Raw genomic sequence first — 24,565 nt, forward strand, 5'->3', positions numbered from 1 at the left:
GTCACCTCCGAGGTCTGGGTGGGTCAGGGTCCCGGGGCTCTCGTCCACCCAGGGGGCTAAAGTGTGTGTGAGACAGACAGACAGACCCTGCTGGAACCTCCCCCTCACCCCCCCCCCCCCCCCCGCCCCAGGCCCCAGTTCTGTCCAGTGTCTCAGGCTAAACTTAAATATTTACAGTTCTGGAATATACCAGATTTTCTTCTCGTGAATTTAGCTTCATGTTTCATTACCTTTGCTCATCTTTTTTATTATTAGCATTTCTTAATCCCTGAGTGTTTGTTTTAGGATTTCTGCACTGCAACCCTGTGGCTCGGGGAGACAGCCCTCTCCTGTCGCCGTGGGGGCGCCCCCTTTGCCAGCAGGGGAAGGAAGGGAGGGGTGCGAGGGTGGTGGAGAATTGATACGGTTGGAGTTTACTGAGCATTTATGATGGGTCGATTTCCCATGATCTCCTTCAGTCTTCCCAAGAATCCCAGGCGGAAGGGAGTACTACTGCTCCCATTTTAAAGATGAGAAGACTGAGGCCCGGACCCACAGCACCGCTGAGGGCCTCACAGGTAGGAACAAGGACTGTTTCTGTTGGTTGAAACCTGTGTCCCGCCCTGTGGGGTGTTTGAAATAATTACGTTCTCCACACCCACCTCATTTTTAGGGGTTTTGAGTCCTTTCTGCAGACAGGGAGGAAGGAGGCTCTGAAGAATTAGGGAGCTGATCCAGTAACTCAGAGGCCCAGTCAGGACCTCCCGCCCCAAAGCTCAGGCCCGTCTGAAGCCACAGCCTCGTCCCTGGGCAGCTCGCCCAGCTTCCCGGCCCCCCTCCTCCAAGCAAACTCCCCTGGGTGCTTTTTCCTTTTGTGTCTCACAGATGCTGGGCCTCAGGGCCCTGATCCCCTGTGCCCTGCTCCCCTGCACCCCGGCCCCCGTGCCCTGGTCCCTGCTCTGTGCCCTGGTCCCCACACCCTGGCACCCCCACACCCTGCCCCCCGTACCCTGGCCCCCTGCACCCTGGTCCCCCTGCACCCCATCCACTACCCCCAGCCCCCACCCCTCCACCCCTGTACCTCGGCCCTCCATGCACCCTGCATCCCAGCCCCCTGCACCCTGGCCCTCCCTGCCCCCTGCTCCCCTGCACCCTGGTACCCCCGCACTCCGCCCCCTGAACCCCACCCCCCTGCACCCAGGCCCTCCCCCCATGCACCCCAGCCCCCCTACACCCTGCCCCCTGCACCCTGGCCCCACCCCTACCCCCATGCACCCCAGCCCCCCTGCACCCCACCCCCTGCACCCTGGCCCCCACCCCTCCCCCCTGCACCCCACCCCTCCTCCCTGCACCCTGGCCCTCCCTGCACCCTGGCCCTCCCCGCCCCCTGCACCCCAGTACCCCTGCATCTAACCCCACACTGGCTTTCCTCCATCCCCCGGGCAGCGTGGGTTGCGGCCCCTCCCGCCTGGCTGCGCAGCCACATCTGCTGTTGTCATCAGCCTCTGGCCTCCAGTCCCGCCACTGAGTAACAGAGGCGGAGGCAGGGCTGGGGGCGGGGGGAGGGGGAGGCGCACCCGGATCCGGGGCTGCCCTGCTGTCTGGCTTCCCCGGTTCCCCGCTGCTGCCGCATCACTGGGCTGCTGTGCGGGGTGCAGGTGCAAGCACCTCCCCCCGGGGAGGCGGCCTGTTCACCCTGCGCCCGGGCCCTGGAGCACGGGGGACCCTGGCCGGGCACCCCAAGGCGGGAGAACAGACGTGTTTTCCGGACGGGCCGTGGGCAAATCCTGGGCAGCCGGGCGCTGGGCGAGGCCTGGGCCTGCCTGTGCAGGGGAGGGGTCGGCGGCCCTGCGGCTCCCCCCCCCCCCCCCCCCCCCCGGGCACCGGGCCCACCGGGGAGAACCGGCTGTTTTCTGTGCCCTTTGGAGTCCAGAGAGAGAGGCTTCCAGAAAGTTCTCACTATCCTCCTTTTACTAATTTGGTGTGGAGGGAAGGGGATCTGGGTTATAACCGAGAGGGGCAAGATCCCAGCTCCTTGGTGGCCACCCCACCTCCCTTCTCAAATACCCTCCATCATCTGGTTTTGTCTTTCAAAGCTGCCTTAAAAGAGAGATGGGGTTTCCAACGTCCCCGAAGCAGGGATGGCCGACGGCACTCAGGACACTGGATTGTTTGTTGTTGAGACCGTTTCTGGTAACCAGGGTAAAATAAGTAGTAGTGGTCTGGAGGGGAGCTCGATGGAGCTCTGTTACTGGGGTGAGGCTGCGCCGCGGGGGGCCGGTGGAAACAGAGCCCCTCGGGGGACCCTGGGCTGACGCAGCCCGAGCGCTGTGCCCGCTGTGTCTCCGGGAAGCAGACTCCAGCAGGAGGGCGACAGGCAGAGCACTTACACCTGTCGGTGGTCCCACGGGCGGGGCAGCCGGGGTTCAGGGCCAACCGCCCGAGCCAGGCCCCAGAGACGGGGAAGCGGCTCTAGCCACTCAGCTTGGCCAAGCAGTCCCTCCCGAGCGGGTTCGTGTTCGTGGGCTCGTGAGCCTGTGGTGGAGACGGCCGTCGGGCTCCGAACCCGCGCCGGCTGCTGGGTGGCTGGCGCTGCCGGTGGGGAAGCTTCCCCGAGGGACACGGGCCTGGTGCGCAGGCAGGGGCCACGCCAGCCTCCCACGACGTGCCGGGTCATTCCGACAGCAGCCCCATGAGGCAGGCCCGGGTCCCGTCCAACTGCCGGGCCAGCCGAGGGCAGAGGGGACCGCGGGGTGGAGCTCGGCGCCGACAAGGTCCCTCCTCCTCCCTTTCCTGTCTCCACGCGGGCCCGGGCACGCCTCTCCTCTGAATTTTCCCTTCGCTTGGCGTCGTGCTCCGGGTGGGACTTCATCGCCTCGAGAGGGGACTCGCTCGGCGTCCCGGCTACTCAAGACCCACGGTCCTGGTGTCACGCGCCAGCCGCTGCGTGAGGGACGGCCTCCCTCCCCTGGGCTAGGTCCCCCGCAGTCGTGTCCGTGTCTCCCAGGTGGAGGCGTGGAGGTGTGAGGGGCCCCCCACCGCCCTCGGGGGCCCCGGACACAGCCTGGCAGGCGGTCCAGGACGCCATCCCTTCCCGCTCATCCTCTCGGGCTCCTGGGTAGTGAGCACCAGAGAGGTCCTAGGGGGCTCAGGCCAGGGGCCCACATGCCTCTGCCTCAGTGTCTTCTTTTTCCTTATCTGACGAAGGCCCTTGGTAGAATTTATACCAAGTTTCCATTATGCTTCTGCTTTTATTTTTTTTTAAAGATTTTATTTATTCAGAAGAGACAGAGAAAGAGAGAGGCAGAGACACAGGCAGAGGCAGAAGCAGGCTCCATGCAGGGAGCCCGACGTGGGACTCGGTCCCAGGACTCCAGGGTCACGCCCTGGGCCGAAGGCAGGCGCTGAACCGCTGGGCCCCCCGGGGATCCCATGCTTCTGCTCCTAATTCAAGGAGCCGTGCTCTGTCCCATGGGCCCTACCTTCTTCCAAACACACTCCGGTCACCGTGAGCCTTCTCGTTTGTCCAAAGCCTTCCGCTAACTGATTGCCTGTCTAGCTCCCTTAGGCCAACCGGCCACCACAGAGATGCAAGAGGATGGTTCTAAGGCAAACCTGTGACATCTTCCCCCTCGCACCCCCTGGCCCCCTTGGGGGGGCACAGTACCTGCTGGACGACCACACTTAACAATCAGGGGCGTCCTGCTTGTGTGAGTCCAGATTAGAAGCTTGTGAGTATCCTTTTTTTAAAAGAAGAACTTGTAGGGCTGCACTAAAGCCACACAAGTGATACACCAGTACGTGTTCGCTGCGAAGAAAACTCAAACAACACAGAAGTCTACAGAGAACGAGGCTCCCCCTTTTCTGAGCCCTCCCACCTGTACCCCTTCCCAGAGGTCACTACTTGTTAGCAGTTTGGTTTTTAAATTTCCAGAGAGTTTGTTTTCCTTTTCTTTTTTTAAAAATATTTTATTATTTAATCATGAGAGAGGCAGAGACACAGGCAGAGGGAGAAGCAGGCTCCCTGCGGGGAGCCCGATGCGGGACTCGATCCCAGGACCCCAGGATCGCACCCTGAGCCAAAGGCAGACGCTCAACCGCTGAGCCCCCCAGGTGCCCCGAGAGTGACCTTTGCACACAGACATACGGTGTAAAACTTCTCACAGGGCCAGGGCACCAGGAGCCCCAGCTGCTCAGTCGGCGAGAGCCCCAGAGTCAGGGGCGTCGCGTCTGGGTCCCTCACCAGCGTGGCCGGAACCCAGCCCAGTGCCTGGAACGTGTCACTCAGTACCTGGAAATGAATGAACACATACTGACACACATAACAGGTTATTATTATTATTATTATTTTTAATTTTAGAAAAGAGCGATCTCTGCTGTAATTACCATTTCTTTCGGGCTATTGCCATTTTCTTCCTTCCTCAGATTCAAGCTTCTAGATAAAGAGGAATGAAAGAGGCGTGGGGGCTCTCCAGGATCAGCACCACTGGAGTTAGCTGGAAAGCATACTCGGACCAAAAAAAGAAAAAAAAAAAAAAAAGGAAAAAGGAAAGAAAAAGAACACTGGTGTATATAAGACCTGCTGTGATCGTGTCTCCGAATGCTTTCCAACTTCACAGTCTTTTTCATAAAATGACATTATTTTAGAGGGAACTAAAATCTGAGACATGTGTGAGTGTTTTGATTGACATTTCGCGTCCCTACCTGTTTAATCCACTCTAGAGCGGTTTTTCCGCTTCCCCTCTTCATTACAAACATCTTTCGGAGGCGCTAGAAATTTCCACGAACCCTACACCTACACAAATGCATAGCTGGGTTCCAAGCAGTTAATGTTTGCCGGGGTTCTTAACTAGCTTCACTCGTGGGGTCGAGGGTTTTCTGTCATAACCGGAAGGAAAAGTCAGACCAACAGAAAAAGCGAGCTTTCTATTTCAGTAGAAACGCGGACTCCTGGAGGTCCCGGGGGTCGGGGTCCCCGTCTGGACTCCCTGGACCAGACACCTTTAGGGGGCCTTCCCTTGGGCGGGGAGGAAGCCCTTTGCTAGGCAGGGACAGCCGCCCAATCCACCTCCCCCACCACTGTTCCAAGTGGGCCGGTGGGCCTGCGTGCGAGCACGGGGGACAGTGGCCGGACGGGTGGACAGGGCAGGCCCCGGCTGCCACCCGCCCCTCCGGCCTCTCAGCGAGGTCCCAGATCCCATCTGCAATGTTCCCCCCAGTTACATGATCTTAGGGAAAGCCACACTTCCCTCGCACCCGGAAGTCCAAAGCAGGTCTCATTTCTTGAGCGACTGCAGACCAAACGGCTCGTAATCCGCCAGCGCTTGCCAACAGGTGTTTACGTAGCGCTGACAACCTTGCCCTTGGAATCGGGAAGGTCAACAGGGCGAAGGAGAAATGAGAATTAGGTTGAGTGAAGCAGGCCGAAAGTTTGATACCTTTAGGAAGATGATTTTTTTTTTTTTTTTTTTTTAAAGAATCGCTGGCAATCCGAGCGCAGTCCTTCGCTACGTGTGGTCAAGACCCTTCAGGGAGAATTCCGTCCTCCCCACAATGGGCAGAGGACGTTGGTTTCGGAGGCGGGTCGTGAAGGGCGGCAGGCGGCAATACAGGTGTTTCCACCACGGGCAGGTGTCATCGCAGCAGCAGCAGCATCGCTCAGAAGCCAAGGTCTGGATGCAGCCGGTCGGTGGCAAATAACAGCTCAGGAATGTTAAGCGGCTTCAGGAGTCGCGTGGACAGCACGATGACCTACCAGCGGGAGGGGACAAACACACCGCAGACCATTAGGGAAGCCGACCCCAGGTTATCGGACGTCGGGAAAGAAAAGGCAATGTGTTTCTATGGGGGAAGGCGTGGAGTGGGGCACTGTGGGGGGAAAGCCGGGGGGGCAGCTCGAAGGCCACTGGAGGCTAGTGTCCTGGGTGGGAGGACGGGTGCCCAGGCTGGGAAGGATGGCCCGTGGGACAGCAGGGTTCCTGAACCTTTAAGCCGCTGGCACCCAGGATGGCCTCGCCCAGCCACCACCCGGCGGCTGAACCGAATCCGATCATACTGTAGCTTTGGGATCCAGTGATGTGACCAAGGGGGGCGGGGGGGAGAGAAGAGAGAGAGAGGTTTCTCTCTTCTCCAGGGAGCCTCCGCTCCTTCAGGGAGCATGAGAAGGACACCCAAGAGGCGGACGGCGTTGTGGGTGAAAATGATGATGACTCTGTTAACTTCCTAGTCCCCAGAACTGGACATTTTGAATAACAGTAATTTATTGTCTCATGGTTCTGAATGCCGCAAGTCCAAGACGAGGGTGTTGTTGGGGTCGGTGCCTCCCAAGGGTTGTGAGGGAGAATCAGTTCCATGCTTTCCTCTCAGCTTCCTTGTGCCTTCGCACTGTCTTCCATCTATGTGTGTCTTTCTGTCCAAATTCCCCCCTCACCCCCCCTTTTTTTTAATAAGGTCACAGTCATACCGGATGAGAGCTCACCCTAATGATCTCATCTTAACACGATCACCTGCCAAGACCTATGTCCAATAAGGTCACATTTGCAGGCTGTAGGGGTTCAGACTTCAGCATCTTTTGGGAGGAGGACACGATTCGACCTATAACGATGGTGGGCTAATGATGGTATTGGCTAATATTTATTGGTTCTTAGGATGCGCCAGGCTCTGAGGCTGGTCTCTCTTGGTAGCCACGTAATCTTCATCACAACCTTGTGCCATGCGTACACACGTTACTCCTATTTTGTAGTTAAGGGAGATAAAGTACAGAAAGGCTCAACCCACTTGCCCAAGGACACACAGGAGATAGCTGGGCTAGGATTCCGACCAGACAGGCTGACCCCAGCATCCAGTTGCCCACGTGGTCACTCCTGTCACGTCAAGGGGTCTGGGCAAGGTTGGTTTGCTCCCCTAGCCCACGGGGACCTTGGGGCCTCTCTGCCCTGCTGCGTCCTTTGGTCTGGACCTTGCGTCTCAGGCAGTTTTCTCTCTGTAGCACCCGAGCAACTTGTTCAGCGGGGCTGGGCTGGGTCTGGTGAGGTTTGCAGAGATGGCCAGCTGGGGAGCTGCCGCTGGGAATGGGGGAGGAGGTTCTAGACCTGGAATTCCTCAGCCCAGCTCCTGAGCAGAGGGGACCGGGCTTCACCTGGCCATACGGCCCGGGAATGCGCATGCTCGCGCACCTCCTCCTTCTGCACCCCCACCCCCAGACCTTCCAGGTGTACCCAAGCCGATGACGTGGCCAGCTCCCAGCTCCCATCGGTCAAAAACAAGAGTCCACACTCCCACATGGAGGAAAGGCAGGTGGGGCCGAAGTCAAGGGAGGAAGGAGAGAAGAAAACATTTTATCGTTTTCTTCCCTTTGTTCAAGAAGCGAGGATTATGAAAACGTTTTCTGCTTAAAACAAAAGGTAGCCCTTGCACGCAGCTATTTTTACTTTTTCTCCAGAGAGAATCTTCTTAAACAGTATACAGTTAATGTCAGCCAAGCTGTAGTTTTGGCGGAAAAACAAATACTAAAGTCCGGGCCCACAGTCATCCTTAAAGCCAGGTGATGAGAGCTTGAGGGCAGCAAATGCACGTTAGCATCCCCTTATCTGCGCGCACGGCGTAGACACCATTCGGACACGGACTCTCGGGAGGGTCTTCACTGACTCCTCGGGATCTCCCCACGCCAAGCCGCCCGGGTGGCGCCTAGGCGGGCACCCGCATCAGAGCCCCGGAGAGCCCGGCTCCACTGCAGACTGGCCACGTGCCCCAGAGGAAGTCACTTCCCTGGGAGCTTTCCTGTGCGCATCCCAGAAGGAAAGCAGCAGCCCCTGGCTGCAGCGAGGATTACGTAAAGTCCAGTGCGCAGAGCACAGGAGGCGCTCGGCAATTGTGAGCTGCTGTTTTATTCTGGCTTTGTGATTGGGTCACAGGTCTCCTTTTGCATGTTGCAAAAGCTAAGAACGCTCTAGAAAAATACGTGTCTGTGCACACACACAGGATTCTGAATATAGTTCTGGGTGGGCTTTGTGTACAGCTAGGACTCCTCCACCACCAAGTAGGACACCCTTATTCGGGTATTTTTTTTAAATGTGTGCACAGGAACCAAAGTCTCTTCTGTACTCTCTAGCGGTGGACTCCTGTGAGGCTGCAGAGGGCCCCCCTCCTGCCCTCGGGACCTGCCTGTGCCCCCCAGCACTGCAGGCCCCTGCGGTCCTTCCAGAGCCAGAACGGCACGTTCCTCTCCGGCCGAGGGGAGGGCACGCAGTAGGGCCAGCGAGCAAGAGCCCTCAGGATGGGTGAGTCATGCTGGCAGGACCGAGGAACTGGGAGAGAAAAGGCTGGAGACTCAGATGCCAACGCTTCTGGAGCCCAGAGTCCATCCCTCGGACCGTGTGCTGGGCTTCCCCTGAGCTGTGACCTCCCCTGAGCTGGAACCAAAGACCAGGCCCCTCCCGTCTAAACAGGCAGGTATTTAGCACGCAGGCTGGAGCAGAGGGGCCTGGGACGAGCCCGGTGGAGGGCCGAAAAGAAACAGATGGAGGGATCCCTGGGTGGCTCAGTGGTTTAGCGCCTGCCTTTGGCCCAGGGCGCAATCCTGGAGACCCAGGATCGAGTCCCACATCGGGCTCCCTGCATGGAGCCTGCTTCTCCCTCTGCCTGTGTCTCTGCCTCTCTCTCTCTCTCTGTGTCTCTATGAATAAATAAAATCTTAAAAAAAAAAAAAAAGAAACAGATGGAAAACCAGGGCAGCGTGTGAAGGGAGCCAGGGGGTCTCTGAGGAGGGGGAGGTGGAGACCAAGGCCTCCTGCTGGGTGGTACTGGGTGAGAGCACAGACTTAGGGGTGTCTGACCTGGGCCTCATCTTCCTCCCCCTGGGCTCGATGGCCTCGTCTGTGAAGTGGGAGTAAGGATGCCACCCGACGTGACCCTTAGGAAGGGCGCACGGGATCGGCGCAGCTGACAGGCCCTCGTGGGGCTGAGAACAGTACTTGTGTTGCTGTGCTCATTAGCGTCACATCCTGACCACTTTCACCCTCTGCGACATTCCCTCTCTCCAGCTCACAGCAGCCCCGGGGCCACCACGGGGGAAGTCGAGTCACCGTCCTCCCCAAGTATAAACCTAAACCTGTGTTTCTCATGGGCCTAAAACCCTGACCGCCTCCTCCCCGCCCTTTGATAAACCCAACACCCCCCAGAGCATTCCAGGACCTGGGAATCCGATGGCTGCTCAGCGCCCCAGGCCCCACCCCCCCCGCCAGCAGGTGCACATTCTGCCGCCCTAAACTACTGGCAGCTGCGCAGCTGGGACTTTGGGGGTGCTTCTTGCCCCGGAATGTGAGTTCCCCTGCTCTTTGCCTGAGGCCCTCTCGGTCCTTCAACAGTCTGCTCCGGCATCACCACCTGCAGGAAGCCTTCCAGGACCACCCCTCCTCAAGACAGAGAGTGTTCCCACGGCTGTTGGTATCACACCGCGTCCCCTGTTGCCTTCCCCGCGTCCTCCTGCTGTGTCTTCGCACAGTGCCTGACACCCAGCGGGCCCCGGAGACAGTGACTTAGTGATCAAGTGGGTGAACGGTCAGACGAGGAAGGAGGCAGTGGGTTTAGCAACGGTCGGTGGGAAGGTTTTCGCACCGGGAGGCTCTCGTAGCAGAGCGCCAACAGCTCTGGGAAAATGGTCTCTAATCAGCTCAACTATTTGTGTGAGTTTCCTGCTGGGACGCGGGCAGGGCTGCGTGGCCATCGCCCCATTAGCCTGTTGCCGTCGAGGGGCCGCGAGCTTTGGCGTATTCTCGGTGTCTGTTGGTCTTCAGACCCATCTGAACGTTTTTAGAGGTTTTCAGCCCATTCAACCGAGGCATGTCTGCATTAGTGGATGAAAAACAGTTCTAAGAATTCTAAAAAAATTAGCCAAGCGGGGGACCAGAAGATGGCCAAAGATGGGAAGGAATTTAAGAGGGTCTGAGACTGGCCTGTTAGACAATTAGGATTTTATAAGCAGCCATCGAATGTTTGGTTGTTGGCAATATTCCTTCAGAGAACTGGTTTCTGTCCAGACGGCCGAGGGTATGGATGAAGACTTACATGTCTGGGCTGGGGGCTGGGAGCGGGGACCCCAGGGCCCCCCAGGGCCTCCAGAGCCGCTGAACAAGCCCGAGGTGGCCTGGGGGCTCCGAGCCGGCCCTGCGCTCCAGCGCATATTCAAGGCCCGGCCTACCCCTGCTTGCACAGGTGCCACATGCGTGCGCACACCCACTCATACGTGCGTGTTAGACGCGGAAGGTTTGTGTCATTAAGCCGGTGGGAGAGCAGATTAACGACCAGGCCTTCTGGGAACCCCCTGTGAACTGTCTGACCTGCTAACACACCGCCTCTGAGCTTGGCGGACTGAGTAGCCCAAAGAACCAGACGCGGGACATCGCAGGTCACTTCCTCACCTGTGTGCCTTCTGAGGGTTGTTTAACAAGTTCCTTGTGGAGGGGACGTGAGAACAAAACCTCACGCTGCAAATGATCTCAGAATTGTTGATTCACAGGAGTGAAGGGCGGCGTGGACGAGAGTACGGTGAACTCGTGGACTGCCTGCCATCCAATACCCCCATCTGTACTTTCTCCAGAGTTTCAAGGGCAGGTTATAAGGGCTCCAGGCTAACTCGGGCAAAAAAGATCCATTTAAAACCCCACTGATGTTTTCCTCAGAGTAAGAAACTTCAGAATAAAATGAATCTAGGGGTGCCGGGGAGGCTCGGGCAGTTAAGCGGCTGACTCTTGATTCCAGCTCAGGTCGTCAGGGTCAGGGTCATGTGATCGAGCCCCGGGTCCGGCTCTCTGCTCCGTGTGGAGTCTGCCTGAGATTCTCACCCTCTCCCTCAGGCCCTCTCCACCTCCCAAATAAAGAAATAAATCTCAAAAAGAGAGAGAGAGAGAGAGTGAGAATAAAATAAATCTAGACTGGAAAAAGAAAGGACAGGAAGTCACTGGACTCCTCTCCTTGGGCCTTTCAATCAATCTGAGAAGAACCCGGAGCCGGGTTTTAGGGTCAGGATTTCGGCATCCTGAACCCCTAAAGTTATGCGAAACTGTGTATGAACATGCTTCTCAGTTGACCTTTTTTTCTATTACACGCTGAGTAAACAGGCAGCTCCAGAAACGCAGAACTGCTAGAAAGTGTGGGTGGGCAGCATGTGCCCGCCTATGAAAAGCAGTGGATGGCGGGGCCGATGTGCCCACACGGCCTTCCTCTGTTTCCCGAGCTGGTCCTCCCCTGTGTTTTCTGGGACGGTCCCTCCCTTGGGGCCTCGTGGCCACCATCCAGGCACGGAGCCTAGCCTGCAGGGCCGCCTGGGCCCGGGCCCCACAGCAGGCAGCAAGTGAGACGGAGGCCGGTGCCAGGCACGCGCTCCGGAGCGAGGGGAAGCCTACACAGCTTCCCGCCTCACGGTGGGGGGGGTGTGGGGTGGGGTGGCGGGAGCCGCCTCTTCGATCCCCTTTTTCTGTAGTCAGGACGGAGGAGGGCCTTCTCCAGCTGCCGGCTTTTTCCCATCGGCACGCGGACCAACAACCGAGGATGGAGAGCGGAGGACACACGCCCGTTTTAGAGTGTGACAACCGTCCTGGAAGACGAGCAGGTGCAGACGTGGTCTCTGGATCCCATGTGTCATGCTTCGCGGGAGAGAAATCATTTCTCCTGTGCCTCAAATGGGTTCTATGATTTTCCTTGGTCCCTGAAAGCTTCTCAAAGCCTTCTCCTCCACGGGGAGCCTGTGCCGTGGGAAGGAGCATCCCCCTCCACTTCTTCCCACCATAACCCCGCCTGTGTTCTTGGGACACTTGTCTCTGGCTGGAGTTTCTCGTGTTCCACGTTGGTCACTCACGATGAGAATGTAAGTCCCATGAGAGCAAGCGTGGGGCTGGCTCGCTTGCTGCTCTACCCCTGGCACAAGAGCGGTGCTGGGCACTCAGCAGACATTCAACGAATGTCACCGGATAGCCCACTAACCCGATTTGGTAGCTGTGACCGTAGGCTCCCGTACTGGGGTCCCCATAGCACCCAGGCACACGGAGATAGAAGATGTGCATCTGGAGAAGATGGGGATTAATAGGAACGGATACAAGAGTCAGGCTGGTTTTAGTTTGTCCAGGCTCTCAGGAGCCGATCAACAGGTTGGCGAATTCCCCGGAAGAGCCCCTTTGACCTTCTGCGACAGTAATACCAGGAAAGTTGCTAGTGTTCAGTACTCAGCAATCAACCCGCAATCATGACACCCAGCAAGCCTGACCCTACTTCAAGTGCTTGGGAACAAAATAGTAAAAAAAAAAAAAAAAAAAGAAAGAAACTCAAAGTCCTGAGGCTGGAGGGGAGCAAGCAAGCAGAATAGTAGTAGGAAGAGGCCCCCCGGCAGGCGGTGGACTCCTGCGAGGGCCCGGGCAGCTCCTGGGCCCGAGGTCCCTCTCCCATCCTGGGGACCTGCTGGGCCCTGCAGTCCTTCCAGAGCCAGAACTGCACGTTCCTCTCCGGCCGAGGGGAGGGCACGCAGTAGGGCCAGCGAGCAAGAGCCCCCAGGATGGGTGAGTCATACTGGCAGGACCGAGGAACTGGGAGAGAAAAGGCTGGAGACTCAGTCGATGCCGACGCTTCTGGAGCAGTGAAAACCGAGCCCAGAGTCCATCCCTCGGACGGTGTGCTGCGCCGCGTGGGCTGCGGTGGGCCCGAGGCGGGCGGGGGCTGAGGAGGGCCCCCCAGGGCCTGCCAGGGCACACTCAGAGGCACGTCGGGGGACTGAGAGGCCTCGGTGTGCAGAAGAGCAGACCCAGGGGCGAACCCGTGGAAGGGGGACGGGGCTGGTTCGCCTGTCAGTCCTGCGGGGAAGCGGCACTGAGGAGCGGGGCTCCGAGGGGGCAGACACGGGCTCATCCAGGGGAGCGAGTCGTAGCAGTGAGGCCCTCCGAGACTCAGGAGGGCTGCGGGGGGCCGGGAGGGGGGCAAGTCCTCGCCCCTGGAGACGTTGGAGTGCAGGCTGGCTGGTCCAACAGGATACGGGGTCGGATCCGTCCACTACCGCTGTTCCTGTCGGCAGTCACGTCGGCGTTGGCTTCTTGGTTGAAGGTCTGTTGGCAACGCCGATCCAGGAGAACCGGTGCTTTTCGGTTAGTTGGCCCGTGTTCCCCAACTGACCTGAGCGTCGGAGCGGGTCACGGCCCCAGTATGAGGGCCACCGCGGCCAGCCGGGGCAGCAGGGCCTGATCTCCACTGCACCTGCAAAAGCCGGCAGCGGCCCCGGTCCCAGATTTGCACAGAGGTGGCCGCAGACCCAGGGCAGCTGCGAGTCTGCTGAGGTCGGAGTAAGGGGGAGCGGCCTCCGCAGGTGTCCCTCCAGCCAACACCCGGTACCCACCGCCTCTCAGCAGCTAGGGGACGAAGGGCTCTACAATAGAGAACCCCTCCGCTCTTCTCCGCTGCTGCCTTGGGAGGAGCGGGGCGTCTTCCTGGGGCCCCGCTAGCTCTTCGGTGGAACTTTCTGCACAACGGACACACAGCAATCCCGGCGGTGCCTTGAGCCCCAAACTCTTGGAGGGGCTCCCTCTGCAGAAGCCTGAGCACGGGGTCAGGTTGTGGCAAAGCCGCTGCAGGTTCCGGGGCCGGGTTGTCAACCTCAGGTCACGCCGCTTTGAACAACATCCGCCTTTTATACTTTTAGAGTGAGGGTTAGGGTGTCCGTCGGGCTGTTAGGATGCGGCGCCGTTCTGGAGAGCTAAGGATTTGGTTCACCCTGTTAGGGGCGGTGAGAAGTGTGCTTTCTGATTTAAAAAAAAAACAAAACTAAAAAGTCTTGCTCAGAAAGGCTCGGTAGACAGATCCTTGGTGCTGCCGAAAGGATGTTACATGGGGCAGGATTTGCCAGTTTGTCCGAAATTCCGCCAGCTATGACCTCGACAGGTGGTAGTGAGGGCAGGAATGGTCACAGCCAGCGACTGTCACCCCCAGTTCAAGAACGTACGGCAGCTGCCGAGATCCTCAGGTCCCTTCTGAGGCCAGGTGTCTGGAGGCCCCGGGCCCAGGTCTTCTGTGCCTCACGGCGGTGCGGCCCCTCCACCCGCCGGGCCAGCTCTGTACCCCGTCAAGCCGGCAGGCCAGGCCTGCAGAGCTCCTGCCACGTGCTCAGGCCCGGGGCGCCCCGGCTTTGGTTACGGAATCCACGTCCACTTGAGGAGATGGGGCAGGCCGGGGTGGGCCACCAAGTGCAGATGCGGGCAGGGCCATCACGGAGGCTCCCTGGGCTGGCCAGGGGGACAGGCACTGTCGTGGGTGCAGGTGGGAGCCCAAGCCCCGGCCCCCCGGCCCGGAACCCCCTCTGGATGCTGTGCGGCTCTGATGGACAGTCCCCTGCGTGAGCCCGCGTGCCATCCAGAGCACGGCCCCTGCATGTCTTTTGCTGTCTCCAAACCCCGGAGGCCCACGCAGCTGCCTGCAGAGGCGGCACAGAACTGGAGACCGGCCCCCAAAGGCAAGTCTCAGGTGGGGAGCAGGAGGCGAGGCTCGATGGGAAGATGCTCCGGACACCCCCGTCTTCCAGCAGGACGGTTCTGGGGTGTGTCGTCCGAGTTCCTCGGGGCCCCCAGGGCACGGAGCCTGGGCTTCCCTGGCTTTCCTTTCTCCAGTGTCTTGTCTTTTCAGACTCCCTCCTGGGGTCATCCCCCACGTAAGCCACCCGCTCTCATGTCCCTGTCCCATGGTCTGCTTTGGGGAGCCTGCGCAAGCGAGGACTTGACGTCTTACCGCGTGACAGGCTCCGCTTCCCCAGACAGATGGAACTTCCGGAGGCAGGGCAGGGGCTCTGCGCCCAGGGTGCCTCCCCGGGCTCCCCAAGCATCATGCCAGCAGCCGAATCTCCTCCTGCAGAGCGTGCTCGGTCACACCCAGGAGCAGCTGATGCGAAGGGTGGCCCCCCTTTATGGAGAGCGAGAGCCGTGCAGCCGCCACCGACCTGGGAGTGCCTTCTCTCCCTTTCCCTCGTCTAAGGCTCGCAGCCACCCTAGCCCGGCTCCTCCGTGGGAAAACCGAAGCCTGTGCTCGCCCACATCCGCCAGCTGCTCAACGGCAGAGCTGTACCAGCGAGGGGTCTGTGTTCCTGACCCCGGGCCACTTACGAGGGGGATGAGTGGGACCCGGCAGGAGGTGACAGAGAGAGGCTACCTACGTGTGTCACTGCCTTGATGATGTGCCTCCCCCAATTCCTCCAGCCCTCCAGGTGCCACGGTGGGGACGTGGTCCCTGGGAGTCGCCCTCAGGTATCTGGAGCCTGGAAAGCAGTAGCAACTCTTGAGTGATCAAGAGCTGACTGGCCACTAGAGAATACGTGCCCTTCAGGAATCGGGACTAGGGATGGCAGCAGCTGGAAGCCCAGAGGCGGGCGAGGACCGTAAGGGACAGCTCTCCCCGGGCCTCCCCATCAAGGGACACTGGCCCTGGGGCAGACGGAGGGGGTGGGAGCAGGAAGGTAGGTGGAGATGGGGAGAGGCGCTGGGAAGCTGCAGGAAGGGCCCTAAGCGGCCACCCTCCTGCTTCTGCGCCCCCAGCAGTCCCGGTACCTGGGTTCCCGGCTTCAGGGACGGCACGAGGTCTTTGAGCATCTTGGCTTCGGAGACAGTGACTCCGCCCACCACGAAGAGGATCAGCAGAGGGTGGTCGCTGGGATGAGGCCGGCTCACCTGCAGAACAAAGCGGGGTGGGCTCCAGCGGCTGGGTGGGGGCAGAGAGCGCCGTGCGGCCGGGCATCCTGTCCCCGTCCCTCCGGGGCCCCCAGGGCTGCCACCCCCTACTGCAGCCGGCGTGAACAACCCGTACCCCGTCACCTCATGATACCCCTTGGATGGTTTTATGGAAAGAAACGCTGAGGTCGAGGGGCAACTGCTTATTCCCTCCCTGGCCGCCTTCAGGTCGGAGCACAAGCAGGCCCCTTATTCGTTACGGAGCTCGTCCTTCCGGGAGCTTGCCACAGCCTGTGGTTATCGGACTTGGTCGTCCGTTCGTTGTCCCCTTGGCCGTCTCCGCTTCCAGAACCCGGGATCTGGCTCACTGCTGAACTCTTGGCTGACCTCGTGCAGTTTCTGGCACCCAGGAGGTGCCCAGTAAATGTCTGTGGGATGGATGGACGGCCAGAGCCCGAGGGAGCTGGCGGTGGAGGGGTAAAGACACGCACGAGCCGAGCACCTGCCCGGGGAGCCCATGTCCAGGGCAGATGTCGCGCCCTCGCCCTCTCGCGAGCCAACCTTAGCTGAGCGCCTCACCGCGTGGGATGGCCCACCTGACGTCGTGGAGCATCACCCCGAGGCCCTGTGATGTCCTATATGCTAACGGGAGAATGACTCACAGAACCCCTCAGGAAGTGGCAAAATGACCAACACTCAGGGACTAACCGAAGGCCACAGAGGGAGGTTCTGAAGACCGTGTGCTCCGAGCCCTACCTGAAGCTGGCGCGGGTCTGGCAGTGTGGGCGAGAACCCAAGTTCTCGGGGCAGGTGGAAGCCCGCGGGGTGGACCGGGCTGGGGCGCAGCCAGGACACAGCTCGCAGGGCATCACGGCAGGGAGCGCGGTGCCAGCTCCCCTACGCGGTGGGCCCAACAGGCTGTGACGCCGCCGAGGCAGGGTCCCCAAAGGCGGGGATTGTGTCCGCTCAGTCACACTCACACCCAAACCATCTTCCCACACAGACGGACCCCGGGGGGTGGGGGGCAGCGGGCCCAGGGCAAGCCCTTTCTCCTGGCCCTGCTCCAACTCCCTGCTCAGCTGGGTTCCTCTGGCTTCCTTGCCCCAGCATACCCAATTTTCAACATCTTATTTTTAAAATACTTAGAAAGGTAATAGATTCGGTGTTTCCCATTATAGAAGTTACTCTTTGGCTTCTGGAGAAGGAACTCAGAATGGAAAAAAAGGAAGGAGGAAGGGAGAGAGGGAGAGAAGGAAAGAGAGATGGTGTGTGTGTGTGTGGGGGGGGGGGGGATCGAGACCCAGATCTAACCTTCTCCAAAACAGGTCGTGGTGAATCCTGGAAACTGTGATCTTTAGGAAAAGACTGACTCCTCATTCCCCTCCAGCTCCTTGCCCTCTAGCTCCCCTTCCCCAGGATTGCATCTGTTGGCTGCTTTCTTCCAAGTCACGGGACACACACCCGGGACAATCCTGCTTGCGTCCCACTATGCCCCCGGACTAGCTGTCACCGAAGTCACCACGGCCATCCTGTGTAGGGTCAGTGAACACTGCTTTGTCTTCATTTAACGGGTTATTTCCATGGCATCTGTCACAGTTGGCGACACCTGCCTGGCTACTCCAGCAGCACTCTCCGCGGGTTGTTCCCTCTACCTTTCTCATTGTTTCTTCTCACATTTCTTCACAGGTTCCTTTCCTTGGTCTGTCCCTTAAAAGTCCATGCTCCTTAGGGGCTCTATCTTTGGCCCCCGGCCCTTCTCACTCAATACATCATCCCCGAAGGATCTCACCTACTCACTCGCCTTCAACAATCTTTTCTATCCTTCCCAAATCTATGTCTTTAGCTCCAACACCTCTACTGAGTTCCTATGGACATGCCCACCTGGCTGTCCCCAGGACCCCTACACTCAACAGGTTCCAAATTGGATGCATGATCTTGCCACGACTATTCCCCATGTTGAACTTCTTCTTCCTTCCTTCCTTCCTTCCTTCCTTCCTTCCTTCCTTCCTTCCTTCCTTCCTTCCTTCCTTCCCTCCTTCCTAGATTTTATTTATTTATTCATGAGAGACACAGAAAGAGGCAGAGACACAGGCAGAGAGAGATGCAGGCTCCATGCAGGGAGCCCAATGTGGGACTCGATCCCGGGACCCCGGGATCACAACCTGAGCCACAGGCAGATGCTCAACCCCTGAGCCACCCAGGCGCCCCTCATGTTGACTTTCTAACGGCATCACCATCCTCACAGAGCCCTGAGCCAGACGCCTGACAGTCACCTTGGACTTTGCTCCCTTTCATTTCCCAGGTCAAGCCTGTTCATTGTAACCCCCCTTCCCCCAAATTTGTGGACCTCTCCTTGAGATCTCCCACTGTCCCTATTCCGGCCAGGCTCTCATTCTGTCTTCCCCAGATGACTGGCACAGCCTCCTGGGTTATCTCCCTGTGCTGGTATGGCCGTCCCCCATCCGTTGTCCTCGTTGAGGTTTTCTAAAATGCAAACGTTTCTTGTCACCTACGGTGAGCACTCTCCTAAATATTCCTGCGCATTATCTTATTCAATCCTCAAAATAGCTTCTGGAGGCAAACACAACCATGGCTGCATTTTGCAGGTGGCGAGTTTCAAGTTTTCACACCATAACTCAGTTGTGACACGAGGGGCCAAGCTCCGGAGGCCACGCTCTGAAACACTCCTCAGCTCCTTTGCGTGCTTGCTCCCTCCGTGAGTCTTTGGGAACGAAGCTGGAACTCCTTACCTCGGCATCCAGGGCTGTCTCAGCGTGACTTTGCTTCATGTCTCTATCTCCACCTTCTACGCCCGCTGTTAGCTGGAGCCATTCCTGAGAATTTGAGCCATGCCCGACTGCAGGGTACGTGGGGTGTTTGAATGTTATTGAACATTTGCACTGAAAATGCATTTATCACAGTGTTCTGTTTGGTTTACTTTCACAAAGTAAACGAAGCCATCAAGAAACAGGAAGCTGGCACCCTGGAGCCCCTCATGCCCCACCCTGGTCACGACCTCACCAAGGGTAACTACCACCCGGACTTCCGATACTCGACGTTGTACTTTGCTCTTTTCCCCTCTCTCTGAACCCTGGAGAAGCTCCATGTTAGTGGGAAAGATCCGTGACCCACAGGCCCCGGTTGGGACCACACCAGTGTGCTCTGGCCTCTGTCCGTGCCCTGGTCCTGCAGTTATTCAACAGTTAAAGCCCCCCTTCTCCTCTGAAGAGGTGTCTCTCACCATCTCGGGACCCGCAGCCGACCACACCTCCGCCGTGGCCCTTGTCAAACTGCTCTGCTGCCCGGATACACCTGCCTGTCTCCTCTTCTAGACTCTGGGCTACTGAAAGGGAAGCACAGATCGTATTTATCTTGGGATTCTGGTATTTCGGGCATTGAGCACAGACCCTGCTTACAGTAAACTTCGTCCAAATGTTGTGTGAATAAAAATAAATGGATGGACAAATGAGTAAGACCCACGGGCCAACTGGAGATGCGCTTCCTTTCCTTAGGGATCTTTGAGAAAGTCTTTCTTTGCTTCCAGTGTGATTTATACTGGCTGAGTCGCTAACCCGAGGTTCCTCCCAGCCCTGCAGATCACTTTCTCCCTCAATCCTGGAACCGAAACACAGCTGCCTTCAGAACTTCAAGTGGTACAGTCTGTTCCCAAAGACACGTGCTTCCTGGAAGAGCCTGGGCTCTGAAGCGCACTGCGAGGATCCTGGGAGGATGTCCTGAGAGATGAAGAGGAGGCAAAGAGCAGTAACAACAAGGAGCAGGCCCCTGGGGCCAAGGAGCTGGGGGCATGTTGGGGTTGGCACAAATAAAAGGGTCCCCCTCATGCGCACTGCCATTTGCTCTTTTGGTTTCTGTTCAGATTTATGTTTTGATACCGGACTTTCCTTCTAGAACATGTCAAGTGGGCAGGCCCTTGGGAGGCGGAATCCCTTAACGTCTCTTCCAGCAGAGTAACACGTTCCCTGTAGTTGCCCCCACCCCCCGGCTGCAACCTGGGGGTCTGCGAGTTCACAGTGTGAGGCACCTTGGGGATGAAGGAGGTGAGCGCTGTTCGTGCCATCACAGGTGCCCAGATGAATGAAGCGAGTCAGACTCTCCGCTCTTCCACCTTCCGGGCCTTCGCTGGCTGGGATGTCAGGCGCGGGTTCCGGTCAGAGAGGGCGGCTTCTCTCCCCCCGCCGCCCAGCCCAGCCTCTGAAGCTCAGGCTGTGGGAACCTTCTGTGCAGCCGTGGGCGCCCCGAGGCTCCCTGATGTCCTGACTGGTTCGGACGGACACGGTGTCCTCTGGCCCCGTCCAGGAGTCCCGGGAATCCCGCTGCACGTGTGACTCCTGCGCTGTGTCCCCAGCACAGGCAGGGCCGGGCCCCCATCCTCCAGCCCTGGAGAACGGAGACAGCGCAACAGGAGCTCAGGCCTCAATGCGCCCTCGGCCCTGGGAACAGCTGTACCGACTCTGAAGGTGGCCCCGCGACGGCTTTTCTCCCGAAAGAAACTAGGAGCACGGCCACTGCCACCAAACGGCGCATGTCCAGCGTGGCGCTTCTTACTCAGTCATTCATCCGTCCACGATACGTAAGTGAGCAGCGGCTGAGGGCGGCCGGCTCTGGGCCTCAGTGGTGTCGGGGACGCCGCAGCGGACGGACGACACCCCCTGCTGGGGTGGCGCTTCTCTCTCGGTCACGGTCACGGAGAATGACAAAGTCCCCGAGCACACAGGTAAGGGAGCGCGCGGGGGACAGGCAGCAGGGGCTGGGGCGGGCATGACCCGAGGAGGGAGCATCAGGGCGACTCTGCAAGTAGGCGACGCTCTCAGCTCGGGTCCGCAGATGGGGATGGGGCGCGCCGAGGGGCCTCTGGTCCCAAGTCCCCCAGTCGGTTACCTGGAGGGCCCAGCCCGACATCCAGGCCCGTCCACCGCAGCCGGCTGTCATCTCCTCTGGCCGGGCTCCTCTTTCTCTAGCAGCTCCGGGCAGTTAGCAGGCCCCTGGGGGACCCCTCACGGAGTCGCCCGCGCCGCTCTGTGTTCCGCTCCACCTCCCTGCCCCATCGGCTGCGGTGCAGGGCTTCCTCTTTCTGGAAACATCCCCCTCCGGCGTCAGAGCCTCCTCAGCATCTCTCCTGTGTCCCTGGACTCTCCTGGGAGGGCTCGGCTTGCTTGACCTGCCCCACGCCGGGTCCCCGACGGCTCGGGCTCTGGGCCCTGCTCTGCTCCTGAGCTCCAGACGGTGGCCCAGCCGCTGCCCATGGCTCTCGGCTCCCTTGTGCCACTGCCCCAGATGGCGCCGCTGGCCCCCAGGCCGTGCCGAGCTGCAGAGCTAAGCTCTCCAGTCAGTGATCTCACTCTCCATTCCTGCTTCTCAGTCCGAGAGAATGTTGACGCCGGTCACCCAGTCACCCCACGCCAGGCGAATGACCCCAGACGGTGTCCTCTCATTGGTGTCCACATCCAAGCAACCGCCGGTCCTGTGGGACCTGCCAGCACTGCGTCTGGGCCCTGCTTGAGCTCTGGATCTCCTCACCGCACCGGCCTGGCGCCGCTCTGGCCACGCTGCCCCCCCACGCGCCACTCTCAGGGCCACCTCCCTAACATACAAACCGGTTATACATTCCTAACAACCATTCAAGGGCACCTCGGCGTTTTGGTCAAGGTTTCCACGTCCAGCCCGGCCTCATCTGGCTTTTGCTTCTCTCTTTGTCCTCCTATGCTTCCATTCCCTACGTTTGTCCTCGGCCCCAGCCTTTGGGAACTACCTGTAACTCCTTCGGGGGACCAGGCCTGGGTCCCCCGTTGCTAAGTCCTGCTGCCCCGCCGGCACTGAGCTCTCCTGGGAGCTCTCTCCGGCTCACGGCCTGGCTCCCCCTCCTCCGTGCCCTTCCGTCTGGCCTGGCACACGGCTTCTGGCTCCTGCCCACGGTCCTCCGTGTTCCTGTCCGTCTCCCTAGCTAGCTGCGTGCCACACAAGGTGAGCTCAGCCGTGGCAGGTGGGGCACCTCGTTGGTCTCTGGGTCTTCCCTGCCCACCACCGTGGCAAGCGCACAGAAGAGGCCCTCAGCGGCCCCGCGCAGGCAGACAAGGTCCGTAGGCTGCCGAACCAAGTTTCTTTGCTTAATGAATCCTGCCGTGACAATCCACCTCACTAGACCTTACGGGTCGTATTCAGCTGGGGTTAGACACGCATCAAGCCTTACCTCACGGGATGAAGCACAGTTATAGGGAGAAGAAAATAGAAACAGTGGCTGTGGCATCGCTGCCCTGCCCCGTCGGCCTGGACGGCCAAAGGCATAGTCAGGCCGAGCGCAGATTGTGTTTTCCAAGAGTGTCGCAAACAGGAATCCCAGGACGTGCGCTGATTTACTCAAGAGACACCAAATGCTGACATGCTTTCTTCTCGTCAGAAATGCCATTACGTATAAGGGACCTGGGCCAACCAGTCACCTCTCTGGCTTGTTTTCTTACGTAAACGATGAAGAGCTGGATTAGATGATCCGCAGGCACGTCTCACTCTTACTACAGTCCAAGGACCTGACAGCAAATATTGCCTGAGGCTCGTTGTTTTTGCCTTCATCGCCATGGCTTCCTTCACCCCTGGCTGTAGGCATGCCTGTGTCTGTCTGTCCAACCTGCACGTGAATGGCCTCCTTTACACTCACGGTTGTGGGGTGGGCTCCCAACGGTGATGTGGGGGCATGTGATCCTGCCCCTCAGCCACAGTTGACTGGCTCGGGGCAGGGCCGCTGACCTAGGTTGGGCCAATTCGAGACACTTCCATGGGAGTCAAGACTTGACCTAAGATAGATGAGGTTCGGGCAAAGAACCGAAGGCTGTGGCATCGCTACCCAGCCACTCATTCAACTGCCGCTTACAGAGCACCTGCTCTACGCTGGCCGCTGTTGTGTGCATCTTGTGCAGGCCAGAGCAAGTCCCAAAGAACTGCTGGGTTTCCTGATGGCTTCCCAGCTCTCAGTCCCAATCCTTGCTGCCCGCCATACTGCTGTCCCGAGGTCCCCGAGACCCTCCTTGGTCTTCACCATAAATGGTCCACAATAGATCATAACGTCGTGCACTTGGTTGGCACCTTTACCGCAAACTGAAAGAGTTTCGATTCTGTTCCCCTCTCACTACCAGCTTCTCAGGGCCTGCCGAGCAGCGGCTTCATCTCCCCTCATGCACCCAAGGTGAGGGAGCTCTCGTATCAATTCAGAGAAGGGTCCAGAGGCAAGAGCCTGGTCTTCTTTGAGTCTTTTGCACAAATCTTTTATTTTTCCCCAATTAAGCATGGCCACATAGGAAATGGACAGGAACAAACCAAAACCTTCTTAAAAAATACGTATAAAAGGAGGTGAAAGGGCCTCACGCAATTTCATTAGATAAAACCCACCCTCCTCATGCCAATTCCAGCAGAGAAAACATCTTGACAAATCATGTCCTTTAGTCAAAACAAGCAGGGGGCCAAACACATGGAGTAGATATAAAATATATTATTTTCAGGAGACCGAAACCCAAACCACACATTCCAGAGATGCATTTTAAAAGTGCTGCCCATTAGACATGCTAGTTCTAAATTAAATTAACGTTGAAGCGAGAAGGGGTAAGGTATGTTTCGATTTATTTATGAGATCACTATCACGCTTTCCTGTAAGGAGATCAAGGTGCTCCGTGCAGAAAGAAGCCTCTTGGAGAAATGCTTGGTTCTTTGAAGAATGTCAGGTTCTTCCAAAGCTGTTTCTCTCCAGTTCAAGAGCCACCCCCAACCCCCGAGAAGGGCACTGCCCTTTGAAGCCCACAGTTGCTTGTGGCTAAACACAAGTCTATCCTCCACGTGAGGAGTGCATGTAGCTGATGGAAACACTGTCCCGGAACCGTCTTGTGGCCTCACTCACTTTTCTCCCCAGCCTGTCTGCTCCACCTTCCAGGGCCTGGCACACTGAGCCTGCCAGAGCAAAGTCCTGCAGTGTCTCATCACGCAGGAAGGCTTTGTTTTGTTTTTGTTTGGTTGGTTGGTTTTGAGATTATATTGCTAAAAAAAAAAAAAAAAAAAAAAAAAAAAATTATGGCAGACAGGCAGGTCTCTCATTACTGAAGGCTTTCTGGGAGGTTTGTTTTGAAACCAGGTCAGGAGCATGAGTGAATTTTCTGTCCCCTAGACTGGGGGGAAAACTCTTAGAATTAGCCACACACCGCCCTGTCAGGCTGCACAGCCAGGTACGTGGTTCAGGCCGAGTGAGCGCAGACTGTGTTTCCCAAGAGTGGCCACGACAAACATTTCTGCTCCTCCTGCACTTGCTCCCTTTCCAAGAGGAAGAGAGCAAGTCGTCTCTCTTCAAACCCGAGTGGGTATGTGACTGCTTCAACAGAGCACCGTGGAGAGCATGCTGCATGACCTCTGAGGCTTCCATCTGGCTCCTCCTAGGACGCTCGCCCCTGAATGCAGCCGCCGTGCTGGGAGGAAGCTCAGGCCGATGGAGAGGAACTGTGTCCCTTAGCTCACAGGCCAGGCTGGGCCACCGGCTGGCTGATGGTCAGTGCGCCACCTTGAAAGCGAATCCTTTCCTGTCGTGATCTGCACAGAGTGCAGAGTCATAAACAAAATCAGTGATCGACGGTATGTCAGGTCAGTGTTTTGGGATGGCTTGTTACGCAGCAAGAGATAACCAGAACAGGTGGGGAAGGAAGGCTTCTCTGGACAGTCTTTATAGAGGAAAGCCCATTAGCGCAACGTGGGAACGAGATGATAACAAGCAGTAGTAGGATGCAAGTGACGTTCCCACTTACTAAAGGCAAAATCCAGTGGCCTCGACTTCCCTCTCACAGAGCTTTGGTTTGGTGCAGAGAATCTCGGATACGTGTCTTGCATCCTCTTCTCTCCATGGGCCTTAA

General features: G+C 58.2%; 1 protein-coding gene across 8 annotated transcripts in view; it reads right to left on the bottom strand.

Moving 5' to 3' along the window:
• Window positions 1–3,917: 3,917 nt before the first annotated feature.
• SCFD2 (sec1 family domain containing 2) overlaps window positions 3,918–24,565 on the bottom strand; it is a 413,274-nt gene continuing 392,626 nt past the window's right edge. The window contains exons 8-11 of one of the 8 annotated variants that reach the window (XR_012007121.1): window positions 15,549–15,668; window positions 4,684–5,730; window positions 4,366–4,475; window positions 3,918–4,270 (exon numbers count right to left, since the gene is read on the bottom strand). Coding sequence is in view for 1 of the 8 variants with exons in the window: in XM_072775040.1 (XP_072631141.1) it covers window positions 5,638–5,730; window positions 15,549–15,668 (213 nt within the window). In the remaining 7 variants the exon portion in view is untranslated. The other 7 variants (XR_012007122.1, XR_012007124.1, XR_012007118.1 and 4 more) reach the window with 7 other exon arrangements.

The sequence above is a fragment of the Canis lupus genome, chromosome 14 (genome assembly GCF_048164855.1).
Source record: "Canis lupus baileyi chromosome 14, mCanLup2.hap1, whole genome shotgun sequence".
NCBI lineage: Eukaryota > Metazoa > Chordata > Mammalia > Carnivora > Canidae > Canis > Canis lupus.